This window comes from Cladophialophora carrionii, assembly GCF_000365165.1.
Source record: "Cladophialophora carrionii CBS 160.54 unplaced genomic scaffold supercont1.5, whole genome shotgun sequence".
Lineage (NCBI taxonomy): Eukaryota > Fungi > Ascomycota > Eurotiomycetes > Chaetothyriales > Herpotrichiellaceae > Cladophialophora > Cladophialophora carrionii.
In genome coordinates this window covers 2657889-2676680 of record NW_008481830.1, presented here as the reverse complement: position 1 = coordinate 2676680, position 18792 = coordinate 2657889, and the positions used below count along the sequence as shown (strand labels likewise).

Below are 18792 nucleotides of genomic sequence, written 5' to 3'. Positions count from 1 at the left end.
ATTTCCAGCAGACCCCCTCGCGAGTCAACCGACACGACAATATACATACCTGCATACCGAGTGCGGAGCATCGCATAAGAACCGACCCCACAAGAAGCTGGAAGCGGGAAGCGAGGTCATCCTGTTGAGCCTCGACTAATTAGTGTACTTGTAACTACAGCTCTCCACTACAGTACAGACGCTGCCGAGGTAGGGAGCGTCGTGGTTGGCACAGGAGACAACGTCTAGTCATCCTTTGTCCAGTCACTCCTGTGCGCCCAACACCATGTCGAGGACACGAGCTCGGATTACCATCACATCCTCTGCACCATCGTCTACCAGGGTCGCATTCCAGGCCTCGGTTCGGTAAAGTGAGAGGCCTTGGCCCATTCGGATACAAATGCACAAAGGCGGGGGGGGGGATCAAGATGCATGATACATAACCGCGAACACGCCGCGGCATGATTCAGGACACAGTCGGGCACATATCCCTAAGTTTACCTGGACGATACGATATCTGGGTGTTATACATCGACTCTTTCCCCCCCCGTCGATCGTGTCGTATGAGTACGTCGACATCGACCCGTTTTGATACGCTGACTGACATCTGGCAGCAGAGTGGCTGGCTGGCTGACTGACTATCAGACTCGGTTGCACGGCCCTGAAGAAACTGGACTAGATATCCCTCCCCATCACCGGCAGCAGGTGATTCGAGGACTTCAGCAACAAATCGGAGACCGGTCACGGCTCGTTGTCGTGAGGACTGCCACTGCCACCAAGAAGCCTATTCACCCAAGAAGAGCTTCACTCCAACCGACATGGCCGACGTCAAGACCCTCGCCCCATCAGACCTTCTAGGGCCCAAGCCTCCCCAGACAGCGCTGGACTCCGACATCTCACTGGCCGCCAAACCCAAGGACCTCCCCTTCGACCCGGACGCGCTGCGGAACAAGTACATCGAAGAACGCGACAAACGGCTCAAGTATGGCCAGGCGAAAGGCGGCATCGCCCAGTATCGGCTGGTCGAGCACGACGGGCCCTTTGCGCACTACCTGCGCGACCCGTGGGTCCAGCCGGGCTTCACGCGCGATCCCGTCGACGAGCAGGTCGACGTGGTGATCATCGGCGGCGGCTACGGCGCGCAGCTCGTGGCCGTGCGGCTGATCGAGGCCGGGATCGACAAGATCCGCATCATTGAAAAGGCCGGCGACTTTGGCGGCACGTGGTACTGGAACCGCTACCCGGGCGCGCAGTGCGACATCGAGTCGTACATCTACATGCCCCTGCTCGAGGAGCTGGGCTACATGCCGACGGAGAAGTACGCGCGGGCCAACGAACTGCTGCGCCACGCCGAGATGATCGGCCGCCACTGGAAGCTGTACGACAAGGCCCTGTTCCAGACCGAGACGCACAGCATGCGCTGGGACGACGCGACCTGTCTGTGGACCACCGAGACGAACCGCGGCGACACGATCCGGTCGCGCTTCGTGATCCCGGCCGCGGGGCCCCTGCATCGGCCCAAACTCCCGGGCTTGCCGGGCATCGAGTCGTTCAAGGGCCACTCGTTCCACTCGTCGCGCTGGGACTACGACTACACGGGCGGCGACACGACGGGGAACCTGCACAAGCTGCGCGACAAGCGCGTGGGCATCATCGGCACGGGCGCCACGGCCGTGCAGATCGTGCCGCACCTGGGCCAGTGGGCGAAGGAGGTGTACGTCTTCCAGCGGACGCCGTCGTCGATCGACGTGCGCGGCAACAGGCCTACGGACCCGGCGTGGGCGGCGTCGCTGAAGCCCGGCTGGCAAAAGGAGCGCATGGACAACTTCAACGTCATCGTCAACGGCGGCATCACCGACGTCGACCTCGTGCAGGACGGCTGGACCGACATCCTGCACAAGCTGCTCGCGCGGGCCACGCCCACCATGGACGGTGAGCCCATCGACCCGGCCCGCGCGGCCGCCGAGCGCCAGATCGCCGACTACGAGAAGATGGAGCAGGTGCGGGCGCGCGCCGACGCCGTCGTCGAGGACCCGGCCACCGCCGCGGCCCTCAAGCCGTGGTACAACCAGCTGTGCAAGCGGCCCTGCTTCCACGACGAGTACCTGCAGACGTTCAACCGGCCGACCGTGCACCTGGTCGACACGGCGGGCCGGGGCGTCGACGCCATCACCGAGACCGGCGTCGTGGCCAACGGCCAGCTGTACGAGCTTGACACGCTCGTCTACGCCACGGGCTTCGAGCTCTCGACCGAGTACGCGCACCGCGCCAACATGCAGATCTACGGCCGCGGCGGCCGCACCATCACCGACGCCTGGAAGCAAGGGACCCGCACCCTCCACGGCTGGACGAGCCGGCACTTCCCCAATTGTTTCTGGGTGCAGATCGTCCAGGCCGCGCTGTCGCCCAACTTTCTGCACGTCACGGGCGAGCAGGCCGAGCATCTCGCGTACGTCATCTCCGAGTGCAAGAGGCGCGGCGTCGTCGCCGTGGAGCCGACGCTCGAGGCTGAGGAAGCCTGGATCGACACCATCTTGAAGATGGCCAAGTTGAGGGCCGACTTCCTCGCCGAGTGCACGCCGGGGTATTATAACAATGAGGGCACCGCCGATGCCGCGGTGGCCCAGAACGCCAGCTACGGAGGGGGTGCACCTGCGTTCTTGAAGCTGTTGAAGGAATGGCGGGACAATGGCGACCTGGAGGGCTTGGACCTGAGGTATGCCGAGTCGGAGTCGCGGTCGGTGTCGGAACCAGCGGGGCAGGGAGTCATCCAGGCGAATTTGTAATTAGAGGAGGAGGGGAAAGGTGAGCACGGGGTCGAGCACGAGAACGAGCACGGCCTCGCTGCTGGTGCTGTAGGTGTAGGTGTAGGTGTAGCTGATGCATGACCGATTCATTCGCCCGGTCGGTTGCGTGTTTTTCTGTACTCAGTAGCCAGTCTTTGCATAAGTGCCAATCGGTCCAAAGGAGCCATTGGCCCGCTGTGATACCTATTCGGGGTGCTTGCTTCAAGGGATCAGACGCTGAATGTCGAGAGCGCGGTGCCATTTCCTGGCCGCTCTGGGAAGAACCGCGCATGTCCTCCATCCTGTGCCGGGACTCATACATGGTATCCAACCCCAATTCGATCCGATCTGTTCCTCAAATAACCTTGCAAGGAGCCGCGAAGTCGTCATGTGCGCAATGCGTGAGGACCATGGACATGATGGACTGTGTTCGATCCACATTAGCCGCAATGCTTTTCTTCCCCTTTTCCTTTTTCTTTGGTTTTCCAGTATCCGTATGCTTTGCTATCGGATCAAACCGTCAAGGACAATTAGGATATTCGTTCTTGAGTGATATCGGTAGTGTCACTACTCCGTACTTTGTACCGGATAATCCTCGCCCAGTGATGTAAGAGTCTTCTCCCAGGCGACAGGGCGATAGGGCGAGAGGGCCGAGTTTGGACCGGGCGAACGAGCGAGCGAGAGTCTTTTATCTCATTGGTGCGCTGTACCGGGAACTTGTCCTGCTCGTTGTCCTCCTGACCCCACGGGGAGGAGGATATCGTCGAGCTGGTACGTGTGGGTATAGGTATATATAGATCGGGTGAATGGTTCGAGAAAAAGGACAAACCACAACTATATACACAATCAAGAAATACACACCGCCCTGTATATCACATAGACACACATTTACATCTCGTACCGATAAATACCAACCACGAAACAGCCTAGTTACGCCTCCTGACTCGAATACTCAGACTCGTATATCAACTATGAATCCCACGTCCAGAACAGAAACCGCGTCGACCGCAGCCCGGAGGCGGTCATCCACTAGTTCGACTTCCAGCCTTCCAGTCCCGCTTCAGAACCTGGTAGACGAGGCCGAGAGCGAGCGCGAAATATATGAAGATTCGTGGGGTCGACTGTAAGCACCCCAAGCCCCTGCCATTATGGAGTACATGCTGACGAGGACGGCGTGGCGTTAGACCAAGAGGACTCCGAATCATCATCCGACCATCCAAGGCAATCAAACAACAAGAACAAGAACAGCCTGCCAAAAAGCCGTCACTGACGATTAAGAAACCTCACCTGCCAGCATCGCTTCAGCATCTTGTCGATAAGGAAGAGAAGGAAGAGGCACTGTTTGAAGATTCGTGGGCTAGAATCCCCAGGGCGCTTGGACTGGGGAAGTCGAGCAAGAAGACGGCCACGAAGTCCTGAGAGATGGACAGCCGAGGACCCGTACAGATGAGCACTAAGAATGGTGTCCTCGATGTCTTGATTCTGTGGGAATTGAGATCCTTGGCCGGGTCTGTGGATGAGTTCTGACCAGGGACGACCGCAATCGATACCCGAGGGACGACATGTGGCATGCGGCTCGTGCATCCACGACAATCAAGCGCGGCGAAATGTACATTCTGCGGCGTCGCCTTCAGGGGCAAGTCGGGTGAAGACTGTGGCTGCTGATGTGCATAAGCATGGGCGGTGTCATTGCACGTCGCCGGAGCGCGAGCTTCTCTGTATTATCGATAACACTGCCTTTTGTTTTAGCATGAGCACCGAATCGCAAATTCTTACCGTTTCAGTTCTGCTTCCGAGACGCAGACCATGTGCTATCTTCATTGTAGTGGCAGTCGAGGGAGTCAAGATCGTAATGCCCATGAGACGTAGTAAACCAAGGCCGCATGCACGCAAATATCCGTCCATGATTTGCCGCAGGCTCGACTGGGTTGGCTTGAGATACATATCTGGCAGGGAAAGAGGTACCGTAACCCCGACATACCTACTGGACGTGTCTCAGGAAGAGGACCAAACGCCGCTAGTCGTATATCAGGCGGGTATGCCACCCTTTCTCACCATATGATATTCTAGCATTGAGGCTGCACTTGCCGTATGATGTTTCCCACACAAGCAAAGTCCACCTGACCAGAAGGATTGGAGCATTTTTGAAGAGAGCCTCGCGCTGGGTTGGAATTGAAGCAGGGTGGGTGGTTCTCAATTTCTCGATGTAAACAGGGCGGCGAAGACGTCAACACGATGTTGCGCGACGCCACGAGTCGGCATTATGCCACCCGATCGAAATCTGGGTCGACCTCACGATTCGATCATCAACGATGCGGCAAGGACCATGTACAGTCTCGTTCATCAAGAGTCTGGTTGATCGACAGAGATAAGCATTGCAAGGTCTGGGGTACGGAGCTGAAAAGCTTACCAGGCACCCAAGGTATGTACCCCAGTTTCCCCGTGTCTTGGAATCGTGGTGCGTATGTGGTACTGTCTTTGACTGGTTCCCGAAGGTATGGAGCGGATCGGCTTGCTGACAGACGTAGAGGAGTCGTGAACACATCGTACCCAGTCCTGGGTGAGATGGTAGTGCGCTGGTTATCCGGCCTTTGGCCCATAGACGGAGATGTTCTTGACCGTCTCGCCTCGTAGTCGTTCTGCAATAGTCAGTCCAGAACTCGCAAGAGCCCGACAGAGAGATGCAGGACTGGCGGACACGTCACCCACATGTGAACCCGATGTCGGTGTCATTGGTCGTCGCGACTCTCGACTGTTGATTCTCGGCTCTTGCCATGTGCTGCTTCACACCAACGAGAAGCATTCGCAAAGGGTCCGAGCTGCTGTGGCCGCATACGGACGGCTGTGCGTGGGATGGCTCTCCTGATGTCGTGACTCGACGTAGCACAGACGACCCGCGCCGCGTGTTGATAAGCCTGCCGGTGTCCAAACCGATGGTCGATCCACCTGCGCAAAGAAGAAAAGTAGAAGCAACGGGAGGAAGCTGCGATAGTCGTGCTTGTCCCGAAATCGCCCGCGCGATTGGCTCAGCGGCAGCGATACGGGGCTTGGCTCGGGTCTTGGCTCTACCCCACTGATAAGGGAAGCAGCAAGGCTCGCTAATCTCTACGGTTGACCACGAGGGAGCCAGGTACGAGGACGGAGGGAGCCCTTTGTTCCAAATAGTATTTGCACCAAGATACTGCCCCCAGCCAATCTCATGGGTCTCACGGCCAGTTTTTATCTCTATCAATCTGGTCTAGTCCAGGGCAACTCGGCTGTCGCGTCCCCATTCGGGGCATGGTCGCAAAGCCTCCCGCATCGTTCGCCGGCCAGAACTGACCTTCTTCCTGCGACTCGCTTGAGGTCAGCCCTTGTGGTGTGCACCAAGAATAACGGAGTGCTGGCGGCGGTGGGTAGCGTGGAGATGGTCGTGTTGGTAAGAAATTTCTTCGCTTGCGTGGTCGCGGTGCCGCGCTTTCCTCCCGACTACCTCCCGTCTCGACGGTATATAGCAGAGCCTGTTCTGCAGAATATCCACAGCTCTTCCCCCAACACTACTTCGTAGACCGCAGGGACCATTTTTCGAGCCCGACACGCGACAGCACAGGTAGCTATGGCGTCTGTAGAGGTTCCATCATGGGTATGTCCTGGCTGATACTGTTGGCCTTCGCGTCCTGTACTGACTCCAAGTTCAGCCCGAGTTCAACTCCAGTATGGCCAACGGTGGCGATCCCCAAGTGACCGATGTCAACCTCCCATACACCGGCCTTGAGTTCCACTACGTCTACCAGGTCATCATGGGCATGCTTGTGTTTGTCATTGTCCCTGGTATCGGTCTGCTCTACGGCGGCCTGACCCGCCGGAAGTCTGCCCTGGCAATGGTCTTCCAGGCTTGGACGGTCATGGCGGTTTGCACCTTCCAATGGGCATTTTGGGGATTCTCGCTTGCTTTTTCTCGAAACGGCGGTCCCTTCATTGGCACCCTGAAGAACTTCGGCATGATCGATGTAAGAGACACGAGCCCACCACGGTGACATGGCAGACTGACGTTCTTCTCAGGTCATGGCTGCGCCATCCTGGGGCTCTGCGGTCATCCCTGATATCGTCTTCGCCTTTTACGAGCTAATGTTCTGCGCGTGCGCAACCATGATCGTCGTCGGCGGCTCGTTCGAGCGTGGTCGCATTATTCCTTCCATTATTTTCGGCTTCTGCTGGGCGACCATCTGCTACTGCCCGATTTCTTACTGGACCTGGAATGCAAATGGCTGGCTATTCACCTTTGGTGCTCTTGACTTTGCTGGCGGCGGGCCCGTCCACATCTCGAGCGGCACCGCTGGTTTGGCATACGCTCTCGTCCTTGGTAAACGCAGCCGCTATGGGGAGAAGCACATCTACAAGCCTCACAACGTCACCATCGTCTTCCTCGGAACAGTTCTGATTTGGTTCGGCTGGTTCGGCTTCAACGGCGGTTCTGCCCTTAACGCCAGTGTCCGCGCGATGATGGCGGTGTGGAACACCAACATGGCTGCGGCGACCGGTGTAGCTGGCTGGGTCATGATGGACTACATCAAGCACCGCAAGTTCTCCGTTGTTGGTGCGTGCGAGGGTGTTATCGCTGGCCTCGTGGGTATCACCCCCGCCGCTGGTTTTGTCTCAGTTTGGTGCGGAGCAGCGATTGGATTCATCACGGCCATTGTGGTCAACCTTTTCGAGCCAGTGAACGACTGGCTTCATATCGACGACGGTCTTGAGGTGTTCAAACTGCACGGAATCGGCGGCATGTGCGGTGCCTTCCTCACTGGAATCTTCGCCTCGGCATCAGTTTCATCCCTCGACGGCTTTACGGTCGTGCACGGAGGCATCGACGGCAACGGCACCCAGATCGCCAAGCAGCTGGCCGAAATTGCCGCCATTGCCGCCTGGTCGTTCACACTGTCTTACATCATGCTCACCATCCTCAAATATATCCCTGGCCTGCATCTCCGCGTCAAGGACGAGGTGGAAATGATTGGCTTGGATCTGGACCAGTTCTCCGACGAGCTGATTGGAGAGTGGTCTTTGTTCCAGGATGAGACGGGTGCTCGTCGAGGCTCAGTCCAGCAGATCAACGCCCAGATCACCCAAGGTGTCAATCCGGAGGGATCGGCCACCCCGCCATCTGAGAGCGCAACACCGGAGAAGGAGGAGGCCAAGGTTGCGACGGCATGAGGAGACAAAAGCGCTACTGACCATCTCACCATTTGATTGCTTTCACGCGACGTCACACGCATCTGGCCTTGTCGGATTATACCCAGGGAGTGACGAGTTCTTCGGTGCCTTTTTATCCTACTGTAATGAAAGATAGTCAATCCCAGTTTTGCCGTCAATTATGTCAGCGACCTTCGGGCGCACCAGGCAAACCTCTGCTTTGTGGCCATGATGAAGCCATGAGATATGCGTTGAAAATAATTTTGTAAGTATAGTCATGGCCACCACGTCGTCACTCATCCTGCAGTAGCTGGTGAAACAAGAGTGAAAGATCCACGGCTGAAGGAAGGTGGCGCGACTGGCGGCGCGGGGCCCTGGTTTGTCTAATTTGTCTAATTTGTCTCGTTTGTCTCGTTTGTCAGATTTGCGCTGTTCAGCCCGCCGCCTGCATCCCGCATCTCGCATCTTGGTGATCTGCTTCTCTCGTGACACGTCAACGCCAACAGTCAACAGCGCGCTTACAAGACTACAAACGAGGATTACAAGGCGAGAGAGTACAGTCTACAGCGTCAGATTCCTTGTCCCTTCTCATCCTCATCCGCCACCCATTTCCAACTCCGATCTGCATCGACATCTTCTGGTACTCAGCCACTTCAGCCTCGCATCTCCACCGGGGCGACTTCCTGCGCGAAGACAAACCTCGGGCACACCACATCTCTACGCCATGTTCGCAGCAAAGAGATTAGGGAAGGTGAGTGATGGCCAGGGCAGCCATACCCACAGTACTGGTCCCGACAACCGCTGACCTTTCCCCAGGAACTGACAAAGGTAACATCCACCCACCACCCAGGCACCCTACTTGATCGATTTTCTCCGGGCTGCTCAACCGCTGCAACGATATCTTTCGAGCTGACAGGCAAACCAACAACACACACTGACACGTCTTCCTACATACATAGGTCAAGCAAAAACTGCCTCCAGGCATCGACCTCGTCAAAGCAGATGACTTCCGAGAATGGCTTGTCGACATCCGTGTCCTAGACTCCAACCCGTTGTATATGAACCAGATCTACCGCCTGAGCTTTCTGTTCTCCGAGTCCTATCCAATCGGTGTGTCCTACGCTCCTGACCCCTCTACCTCCTGGCGAATCTCTGGGCAAAGAGAGCGGCGTATGCCGTCCCCGCACGCTGCAATGCATCAGAGCTAACAAGCCGACCGCTGGCGCAAGTAGAAGCCCCCGAAGTCGTCTTCATCAGACAATCACCCTCCCCCGCCGACCCGTCGAACCCTCAATCGAGCGAGAAACCCTTCGCCGGCCGCCCCGTCCCGATCCACCCACACATCTACTCGAACGGGATCATCTGCCTGGACTTGCTCGGCACGGCGGGCTGGTCGCCCGTCCAGTCCGTCGAGAGCGTCTGCATGAGCATCCAGAGCATGTTGACGGGGAACACGAAGAACGAGAGACCGCAGGGCGATGAGCAGTTTTGTCAGAGCATGGGCGTGCGAGGGCCCGATGGGTGGAGTGGCGGCGGGTACAGACGGGGCAGGGGACTCAAGGACGTGAGGTTCGCGTACGACGACGATACGGTATGAAGATCACGATCACGATCACGATCAAGACGAAGTTCCATGCCGTGTCCCTGGTCTTTACGTCCACAGGTGTGCAGCACGGGATGGGCAGTTGGAGCCGGGCCTGGAATTTTGGGTACAGTATCACTACCAGGATCGGATTCAGTGTTCTGTATCAGGAATAGGGATGTTGGAAGGAGGAGAGGATGAGGGCGAGGGCCAGGACATCAACGCCTCTTGCGGGTCCGCCAACCACTGGGGGGATTGTTACCACAAGGCAAGGAACTGGACAGGCACCCATTGAACCACATCACCTCTTTTGCTTCCGACTGTCGCTTGGCATCGGCGTCGGGCGTTTGGGCCGAAAATCAGTCGATCTGGGTTCTCACACGACACACAAGGATCCCGTGTGGCAATGGGACGGGACGAGTCAGGACAGGTCAGGACAGGTTAGGACAGGACAGGCAAGCGAGCTGCAAGCGACGTGATGCATGATGCATGATACACCACCGTACGATAGGATAGGATTGGCACGGCGTTATGAGACCACGATCACAGATACTACAACCCCACTAGGGAAGCACCTGCCTGCTGGCTTTGGCTTGATTGGTACAGTACACGTACCCGTGGGCTCGAGAAGAGCAAGTGTCCAGATACGGAATACTAAACAGTATGAACCACTCAGTTGACCCCCGGCTCCATCTGAGGAAGGATGTCCGTCAGCCATTCGATGGAACACTTTGCCCCTCCACTCGCTCTCACTTTCAGGTTCTGTTCAAATTTCCAGTGCTATTGCTACCCTCCTTCTGTTCTCGCCTCTATCCTCGGTCCCGTTCAGATCATCGTGGCCAATCTTGGCATCAATCGAAATCCGCGGCTCGCGCCCTCCCAGCTGCCCCACCACCTCGTCCCACCGGACTAGGTGAGTATCGTCTCCCCTTTCCCTTTCCACCATCCCGTCTCGGTGGAGATCTACTCCTGCTCCTGGACCGACTCCAGGACCTTTCACTTGCACTACTTGAATTGCGTCTGTTCGCCCTGGGCGGGGATGCCCTCCTTCTCGGTGGCGACAGGCTCCGACTTCGACCCCTGCTTCGGCTTCGGCTTCTGCTTGGTGCGTATCTATCCCCTTTTCTCCGCCGTGGTGGAGATCGCGATCGGGATGGAGAGCGACTGGGACTTCGTCTCGCGGTGGGACGGGTATACCGCGGTGGGCTCCGAGAACGTGGTTTGGCTGTCTCGACAGGTACCAGACGGCGGCGTGAGGGGTGCACGGCAGGACTTGCGGCCCTCCGTGGCGGTGGTGAGCGTGATCGGCTAGGGCTTCGGGACCGAGAGCGAGAAGGTGAGTAGTCAGCTCTCCGACGTGGGAGCGGGGCGCGCCGTTGAGGCGACCGAGAGTGCGACCGCGAGGAATAGCTACTGTATGATGAGGAGCGAGTGCGGACTCTCCCGCGTTTTGGTGGTGGACTCCGCGAGACCGAGGGAGACGGGGAGCGGCGCCTCGGTTGCGCGGCGCGGCGAGGGGGAGGGGATGGAGATCGCGAAGGGGACCGAGTTAGACTCCTTCCACGTCTCGTTGGACCACGGGCTGGCGGAGACCGAGATCTTGACGGAGAGAGTGACCGGCGCGTGGCCCTACCTTTCGGCCGGGGACTTAACGATCTCTGTCTTCCATCTCTGTCGTTCGAAGGGCTCCTCGAATAAGATCTGCTCGTCGTATAACTCGAATAACTCGAGTACGAGCTCACACTCTCCGAATCCGAGACATCATCCTTCACCCGTGGCAAAGCAGGAACCTCTGGTTTGGGGAGGTTCTTGAGGTGTTCACGCATTTCCTCCGTCAGAGCACCCATACCGATACTGGTGAAGTAATTAATCGAGAAGCGGGTGTTGCGCGGTGTGTCGGTTGGGAATAGGCCTGTGAAGCTTCCCCGAAGAATATCATCTTTGAAGCGTTCCTGTAGTTTGGGGATGCCCAATGCCTCGGCGAGATCTTGGAACAGGATTTTGATGAAGATTCGACTGCTAGAGGTGGTCTCTTCCTCATTAAGATGAACGACCGAAAAGACGTGCCAACCAATGGCATCGGTAGCCAACAAGTGTCCGAAGAAACGCGCAATATTGCGTAGCCGGTTCGTCTCGTAGCGGTGGATTGTGTCGTAGTAATGAGCGAAGGATTGTTCAAATAGATCTGTCCAAAGGCGATTCAGCTTCGCGAATCGCTCACCGACGAGGCCGAAGAATTTGGAGTATGTCTTTTCCTGAGAGCAGCATTCCACGATCATGGAAGGCAACTCCGGCTCTTGACCCGCAGGGAGTTGGATTTTCATCAATTTGTGGCATGCTTCTTCGAAGTCCAGACTCGACATGATTGTCAGATAGATGGTTCTTCGTAAGTTAACCAAGTCGGTGTTGGTCTGATCCTTGATTTCCACAGCCCGTTCGTGTTCGGCTTCTTCGTCATCGGAGCTTTCTTCGGTACCGCTGCCATCGTCGTCGTCGGCATCGCTGTCCTCGCCCAGAATCTCAGCCTTGAGCTTCCTGTACGCTTCTTCATGTTCTTCCCACTCAGGGTCAAACTTGAAAATGTTCAAAGTGTCTTGGACGTCGATGTCGATGTCGTCCACGTCGACTTGATGGGTGATTTGATCTTCTTCTTCCACCAGGTCGAGCTCTTCTCGAATGGCAGGATTGTCTTTGTATCGGTCCTTTCTGACTTGGAAGAGGACTTCGATCATGTATTGCACTCGTTTGTCGATATCGGCTTCGTGAAGGATACTGCGGAATTGATCGAACACAGCCAAGGCTATGGGTGGGCTCATCTCTTCCAAGTGCTGGCCGACTTCTCTTGTCAATCCGACCGCAATTTCTACCGAGTCGTCTGACGGTTTATGGAGAAGCAGTAGCAGGATCTGGGCGGCTACAGTTTCGTGCGCCACTTGCTGGTTGCACAGGTGAGCAATAAATGTTGTCGAGGACAGGCAGACCGCTTTGTCATTTCGTTTGAATGCCTTCCGGAACTGGACCACCAGTCGATTCAGCAGCAGCTCTCCCACTTGCGGCAGTTTTGTGTTGACAATGGCCGCCATCGCTGCATAGATTGGGGTGAAGGGCAGGGAAGCGGCCTGAGCTTTCATGATACTCCGACAGAACAATCCTCGACCTCGGACCAGATTCTCGCCAAACAGCTCTGGAACAATATGTTTGATATTCGACACATTAACCTTGTTGATGAGGCCATTGATGGACTTCTTCAAAGCCTCCCATGCCATGCGCTGATATTCTTTGCTCGTCTTGTCTGTAATCTGGGATTGTAGAGCTCGCAATTTCGCCGGAGGGATGTAGGTGCCGCCCGATCGCATTGTGAGGAGTTTCTCGTACTCTGCCTTTGCGGCCGCCTGCTTCTCTTCGGCGGTCAGCGGCTTCCGTCTCGCATCTTCCGTCTCCTTCGGTTTGAATTTAGCGAGTAGTTGTAGTTCCCGCTCGTCCATTTCACGGTCCGTCTCTGGGCCATTCCTCCTCCGCTCCCCATCATCCGCCTGGCCAGGCGCCGGTCGACGACGCTTGGGCGAAGGCGATCGAGACGGGGGAGACCTCTTTCTGGTTGTCGAGGGGCCTGGAGAGTAGGAACCGCCCGGAGGTGGGGTGGGCAGGCGAACGGCTGATGAGAGCAACATGGTGTCTGCCATGATGGTTGTGCCCATGCACGGTGAACTAATGGAATCGATGGATGGGTGGTTAGACTGTGACTGTCACCTCGCCAGCACCTTGTCACAAAGGCGAAGGTGTCCGACAGACGATGTTTGTCGAAAGGTTGTGGCTGAAGGCAAGGATGGCAACAGGCATACATGCATGGACAAGTTTGAATCCCAGAAATTTGGGGGCGCGGAGCCGGAAAAACTGTGCCGGAGCTAGTCCTTTTTGGTGCATCCCCTTCCCTCAGCGCGACTGCGTGTTCAATTTCGTGAACGAGTCTAGCCGTCGACTTGTCAGGTCTTTTCTACTGTGACTGTCTCGACCAGTGTCCATCACACCGCAAGGCAAGAGCGGTCTTTGCAGAAATGGTAAGAGTTCCGCCTTTGCGCCGAGCTGGTTCTCCAGAAAGCGCTAACCTCTCGTCCAAGTTGGACAAACTCGTGGGCATGGCGATGCTCGTGGTAGCAACCACAGTCTTCCTGTACTACACTCTATGGACGCTGTTCATGGTATGTTCGCAGTCCGCCGTGGCATCGCCTTGCGTACTCATCGTGTTATAGCCGTTCGTGGATGACGACCATCCCCTGCAGCGCCTCTTTCCTCCTCGCGTTTGGGCCATTCGAATCCCGGTGATCCTCACCATTCTCGCTTCCGCAGTCGTTGGGACATTCCTCGCCATGGTGATGATCAGGAGCAATAGGAAGAAGGCTGCAAAGGCACGAGCTGCCGCTGCGAAGAAAACGAAATAAGAACAATGCTTTGGAATCTTTTTCGGCTCTGGGGAGAGTACCATGGGTTGTTTTCGGGCCGTTCAGGAGAGAATCAGGCGGCCAGAAGCAAGCCACCAAGATCTTCGGTAGCGGTTGTCAGTGTCGACCAGTACATGACCCTTGGTTCGTCTTGAAACTGGCTATAGCCTTGCTGCTGAACCATTGCAGGGAGCCCAATACCGCATCTTGAGTGCGATATACTCGCAGCTCGACAGGCACCTGATACGTGGGCCGGTGACGTGTCTGCTTGAGATGCTGCACTCACAAGTCATGGCTTCCTCAATATAAGAGACTCTTCCCATCAACTTCTTCCACGTTTTGCTTTAGGCCATTTTTCTTTGTCGCCTTCCAGGTGCGACCTGACGGGCGACGCCCACTCTGGCTGTTGCCCACTCGCGTCATGGAGGTGCCTACCTAGGTAGAAATCAACATCAGGCCAGTTGACGAGTCTGAGTTGATGTCGGACTCGGTGGCTGCAAACGGAAAGTCTTGCTATTTTCAAGGCCAGTGACTCGCCCGGTGCCCGCCCCAGCCACCGAGCCACCGAGCCACCGCGCGCATCTGAGCTTCCCCCGCACCAAGCTCGACCAACCACGCCCAACCAATCCCCGGGTGACCTCGTGGTCCTCAGCAGCCCCCCATTTGGCGATAAGCAAGTCATCGAGAGGCCTCCTGACTCAACTGTTTGATTGCTGGCTCGGGCGGTGCTCAACTGCCACCCTGCACCTGACTGCCTCTGACTACATCTTAACCTTGTTCTCCTCCACGAATGGAGGACAGACGCAATCTGCACTCCTTCTATCAACGTGTACAAGCTCATTCTCTGACCAAGTTCGCTCGGAAGCTGATCTCTTTGTAGACGATCGATCACTCATCTGCTCTCCAAACACGCGTCGAGCAACCCCGCGTCGGCAGGGGTGCTTCCTTACAACACTCATTCGTCGCCTCGACCATCATTTGGCAAGATCCGACCCCCGCTGCCCGTCTCGAGCAGCCTGCTGAGGTGCCAGGCTCGGCCGTGCCCTAGATCAAGAGTGCAAGGGTTTTGAATGCCAGCATCTAACAAAGCAGTCTGTACCGCCGACTCCAAACACCCAGACATAGGAGTCCCCAAAGCTGTGGCCGAGCAAGACACCATTCCTTCAAGAGCAGGAAAGAAGAAGACAAAGAATGCTGCTGCCCGACAGCTGTCTAGCGTCGACAATGCCGACAACAGCACAGAGTCAGCGTCAATGGGTCAATCTCAGCTCCCGTTTTCCTCCTCAAACCCTCCACCCTCGATTCTCGGCCAGATACCGCAGACATTCTCTCAAACCAGAAGGAGCAATGCCTTCGATGCCTTGAACGACGCGAACTCTTCTCAGAAGGTTTCCGACGAGCATACTCCGCCAGTCGACCTCTGGGCTCGGAATGCTGTCCACGGCAGGACCCCACCAGTCGAGCCCATTCCAGGCCTGAACTCGTCCTCTTCACCGCCATACGAGCCTGGTTTCAGCACTCGAGTCGCCTTCAATGCTAGAAGTCCGCCGATCTCCCCTCCCATGCGCAACGCCCGTCCAGTGAGCTATGGTGGAGGCATTCCGGCCCTCCCGAGTCACCATCGAATGTCGACCTCACCTTACGGCTATGGCATCACTGCATATGGGTCTCCTCCTGCCCTGCCTCATCTGCCTCAACAACACTTCTATGGCGCCCACGATGTCGACTTGGGTGTCTGCCCTCCACACACACCTCTGCCAGAACCGGCTCCCTTGAAGTTCACCCGCTTACCGGGCTCAGGATCTGAGTTGCGAGACGCTATTCTTCTGACTGTGGACGGGGAGCTGCATCTTGTCAGTTACAATGGGGAGAAATTAGAACACATTGGAGCCCTCCTCGGGGTGCAAGGCACCATAGTTGATGCCACGCTTCTTCCATGGAATACTGGCGAAGACCCCTTCTCGGCCCTCAGGCCTTTGGTGGCGCTCGTTGTCCATGGGTCTGGGGCTCCACATCCCGGGACATCACCACCAACCGAAGACCGACCCTTCAATGGGACTCCCTACAAGGTTCCGGAGACCAGAGTAGTGGTGTTTTCTCTAAGCAAGAGCTGTGAGGTGGCTGAGCTGTTGAAGGTGCCCACTGCTACGGGAGGTTTCCCAGGGGTCGCTACGAGTAGCGGGCGTCCATCGTCCCTGAAGATCCATGCCAGCGGTAATTTCGTTGTCGTCTCTTCTGGGGAAAGTGGCGAAATCTATGTTTTCGCCCTCCGAACAGGCAAGGATTCCGGCGTCTTCGAATGCCTGGGCAAGTACTGGACCACTCTGCAACCTCATCTGCAGAGGAGAGATTCCTCCTCTCATGGGCCCGCGTCCGATGCGGACATTTCGCCCGCCGACCTTGCTCGTGGGATCGATGCCGAGAATCCACCCATTCTGAGTCTCAACGGGCGATGGCTGGCATTCTGCCCAGCAGGTACCTCTTCTCGAAGGTCTATTGGTGCGATCCTGGGTGAATATGTGGTCTTTGGCAAGAACTCGAATGTCAACGCTGGGACTGCTCCCGCAAGGCCTCTGTCGAACTGCGAGGTCGATTCCCCAGATGTCGATACTTTCTTGAGCAAAGTCGCAAAAGGATTTGCGCAGGAAGCTGTCAGAGGTGCGAAGTGGATCAGCGAAAAAGGCATGCAGACATGGCAAAATTATTGGAAGAAGGATACAGGCAGTCCTAGCCAGCCCGCTCTCCAATCCTCCAGCCCTCCAGCCTACTCTCCACACCTGGCCCTGGCTCAGTTTCCTCCTACGCATGCAATCGAACAACATGGAGTATCCAGGGACCCGGAGCTCGTCAGCATCCTCGATTTGAAAATGCTTCAGGAAAGTCAAGGTCGAAAGGGAGCTGAGCTCAGTTCGGTGATCACCTTCCAACCACCGGGTGGCTGTAGCTTTCTGTCTTTCACGCCAACTGGCCTAGGGCTCTTGACTGCAAATCATAACGGTGATGTACAGTACATATGGGACCTGATGCAGATGAAATACACGCACGGTTCACCAACTTCGACCTCGACTGAAAGCAACCGGGTGCGGCAAATTGCACGGTACGAGCGCTTGAGCCCGTCTACTATTGTCGACATAGCGTGGGATGGGCCAACTGGATACAGATTCGCTCTTCTCACCAAGAATCGCACTATTCACATCTTTGACTTGCCGAAAACGTCCTTCCGTTGGCCACCACCCGCGGTCAAGAAGAGTCGGCCAACCTCTGCCCCCATCGACCCCGCCCAAGGAAAGATGGAACACGACCCTGCACCAGCGGGAGGTTTTCTTGCCTCGGCCATGAGCCTTGCAGGTAGAACACAACCAATGCTTGCAAGTTTGCGCGGAAGAGCCCCGAGTATTAACGGTGGCCTGGCTGGAGCAACTCCAGTGGGTATTGGCTTTGCTTCGACGACCAGCATCAAAAGTGGTGGCAGGGCGGTAGCGGCGGGCCTTAGCAAGTCCCTGGGTGCTGCCTCTGAGACGGTCACCAGCATACGGCACGCGAACCAGAGCAGGCTTCACCTGAGAATCCTCGCACGCTCGGGTATGTTCTGTTGGCTGCGACGTGACGGAAGGTCCATATTGTCCATCCTGGACGACAATAACGTCAAGAACTACTACGTCCGCATGACCAAGCCTCGAGAAAATCGCCAATTGGAAACTGTCTCCGTTTTCGATGCACGAAAGGCGGTTGCCACCAAATTACCGAAGGCTGTAGACCTCACCTCCGGGCGACCACCGACAGCATTCGCAGCTGAATCAGAGGACAAGAGCAATGAAAGGCCTCCTCTGCTTGGCTTTTGGAAACCTAGGCCTAGTAGAGATGTTGGCTCGAGAACGCCCCACCCGCTGGCCTCGGCTGAGATCGAAACCAATTCTCCCTATCAGCCATTCCATTCAGATCGCAGAGTTACCATATCCTTCAACTCGGGACAAGCAACCTCAATAATCGAAGTTCGGCCCTCTGCCCATCAAGGACGGCGCTCGAGTCCAGAGTCCTCAGACAGATGGATCTTCGGCGAGGATATCTCATTCAGTACACAGAGCATCATTAAACCAAATCTAAAAGATGCGGATGACAGCACTAACATCCAACGTCAAACGACAATTGTCTCGGCACATACAAATTTAGATACAGCTCCCATGCAAGCCTTCGATGATGACATTCCTCAAGTCTTCAGCAGCACGAAGAAGAAAAAGGGCAAGAAGAATAATCGTGCTCAAGGACGATTACTCGAGGAGCCGGAGGACAACACGGTGACCGATGTGTCGTTCGACCCGGGTGAAGATCTGCTAGGCGAGGATCCTCTATAGGCATGCATTCCATATATGCAGATGTATGTAGGCACAGGAAGCTGCACCAGCATGGCTGTAAAGCCTGCGCACAAAGGTATTTTAACATTGCACCAACTGCGGTTGCAGCGTGGCATGATCTCCAGGCATAAGCAGATACTCTGTACAGCCGATTTTCAAGGGGCGATTGCTTCATATGCACCATGCACTGTTTGAATAAACTCACTGATAGACACGCTCCGAAGAGACTTAGTCACTCATCCATCACGTACGAATCAGGGCGAGAAAGGAGCATAGAAACACAGCCAAAGTAGAGCGCCTTGACAAGACAAGGACGGTGATTGCAAAAGTACATACATAGTCTAGGAAACCGAAAGAATAAAATCCACCGTACCGGACCTGGGGCTCTAGTCATCGTACTTTCAATACGTGTATCTGTCTGTCTGTCTATCTATCTGTCTGTCTCTCTCCCCGCCCCCCTCTTTGTCCGTCTGTCCGGGTCTTCT

The 18792-nt window shown here is 56.2% G+C and overlaps 6 protein-coding genes across 6 annotated transcripts; 5 read left to right on the top strand and 1 right to left on the bottom strand.

The window, feature by feature from the left end:
- Window positions 1–797: 797 nt before the first annotated feature.
- G647_06795 (uncharacterized protein) lies at window positions 798–2765 on the top strand (the record flags this gene model as incomplete). The annotated part of the gene is made up of 1 exon (XM_008731114.1): window positions 798–2765. One exon carries the CDS (start codon window positions 798–800, stop codon window positions 2763–2765), a length of 1968 nt encoding a protein of 655 aa, XP_008729336.1.
- A 3695-nt stretch (window positions 2766–6460) lies between these two features.
- G647_06794 (uncharacterized protein) lies at window positions 6461–7955 on the top strand (the record flags this gene model as incomplete). Its single annotated transcript, XM_008731113.1, has 2 exons — window positions 6461–6754; window positions 6807–7955. 2 exons carry the CDS (start codon window positions 6461–6463, stop codon window positions 7953–7955), a joined length of 1443 nt encoding a protein of 480 aa, XP_008729335.1.
- A 703-nt stretch (window positions 7956–8658) lies between these two features.
- Window positions 8659–9531, top strand: G647_06793 (uncharacterized protein; the record flags this gene model as incomplete). The annotated part of the gene is made up of 4 exons (XM_008731112.1): window positions 8659–8685; window positions 8751–8762; window positions 8894–9044; window positions 9164–9531. 4 exons carry the CDS (start codon window positions 8659–8661, stop codon window positions 9529–9531), a joined length of 558 nt encoding a protein of 185 aa, XP_008729334.1.
- Window positions 9532–10926: 1395 nt separating this feature from the next.
- On the bottom strand, window positions 10927–13199 carry G647_06792 (pre-mRNA-splicing factor cwc22; the record flags this gene model as incomplete). The annotated part of the gene is made up of 2 exons (XM_008731111.1): window positions 10927–11145; window positions 11259–13199. The coding sequence occupies 2 exons, from the start codon at window positions 13197–13199 to the stop codon at window positions 10927–10929; spliced, it is 2160 nt and encodes a 719-aa protein (XP_008729333.1).
- Window positions 13200–13652: 453 nt separating this feature from the next.
- On the top strand, window positions 13653–13955 carry G647_06791 (uncharacterized protein; the record flags this gene model as incomplete). The annotated part of the gene is made up of 2 exons (XM_008731110.1): window positions 13653–13715; window positions 13767–13955. The coding sequence occupies 2 exons, from the start codon at window positions 13653–13655 to the stop codon at window positions 13953–13955; spliced, it is 252 nt and encodes an 83-aa protein (XP_008729332.1).
- A 1070-nt stretch (window positions 13956–15025) lies between these two features.
- G647_06790 (uncharacterized protein) lies at window positions 15026–18307 on the top strand (the record flags this gene model as incomplete). Its single annotated transcript, XM_008731109.1, has 1 exon — window positions 15026–18307. One exon carries the CDS (start codon window positions 15026–15028, stop codon window positions 18305–18307), a length of 3282 nt encoding a protein of 1093 aa, XP_008729331.1.
- Window positions 18308–18792: the final 485 nt, after the last annotated feature.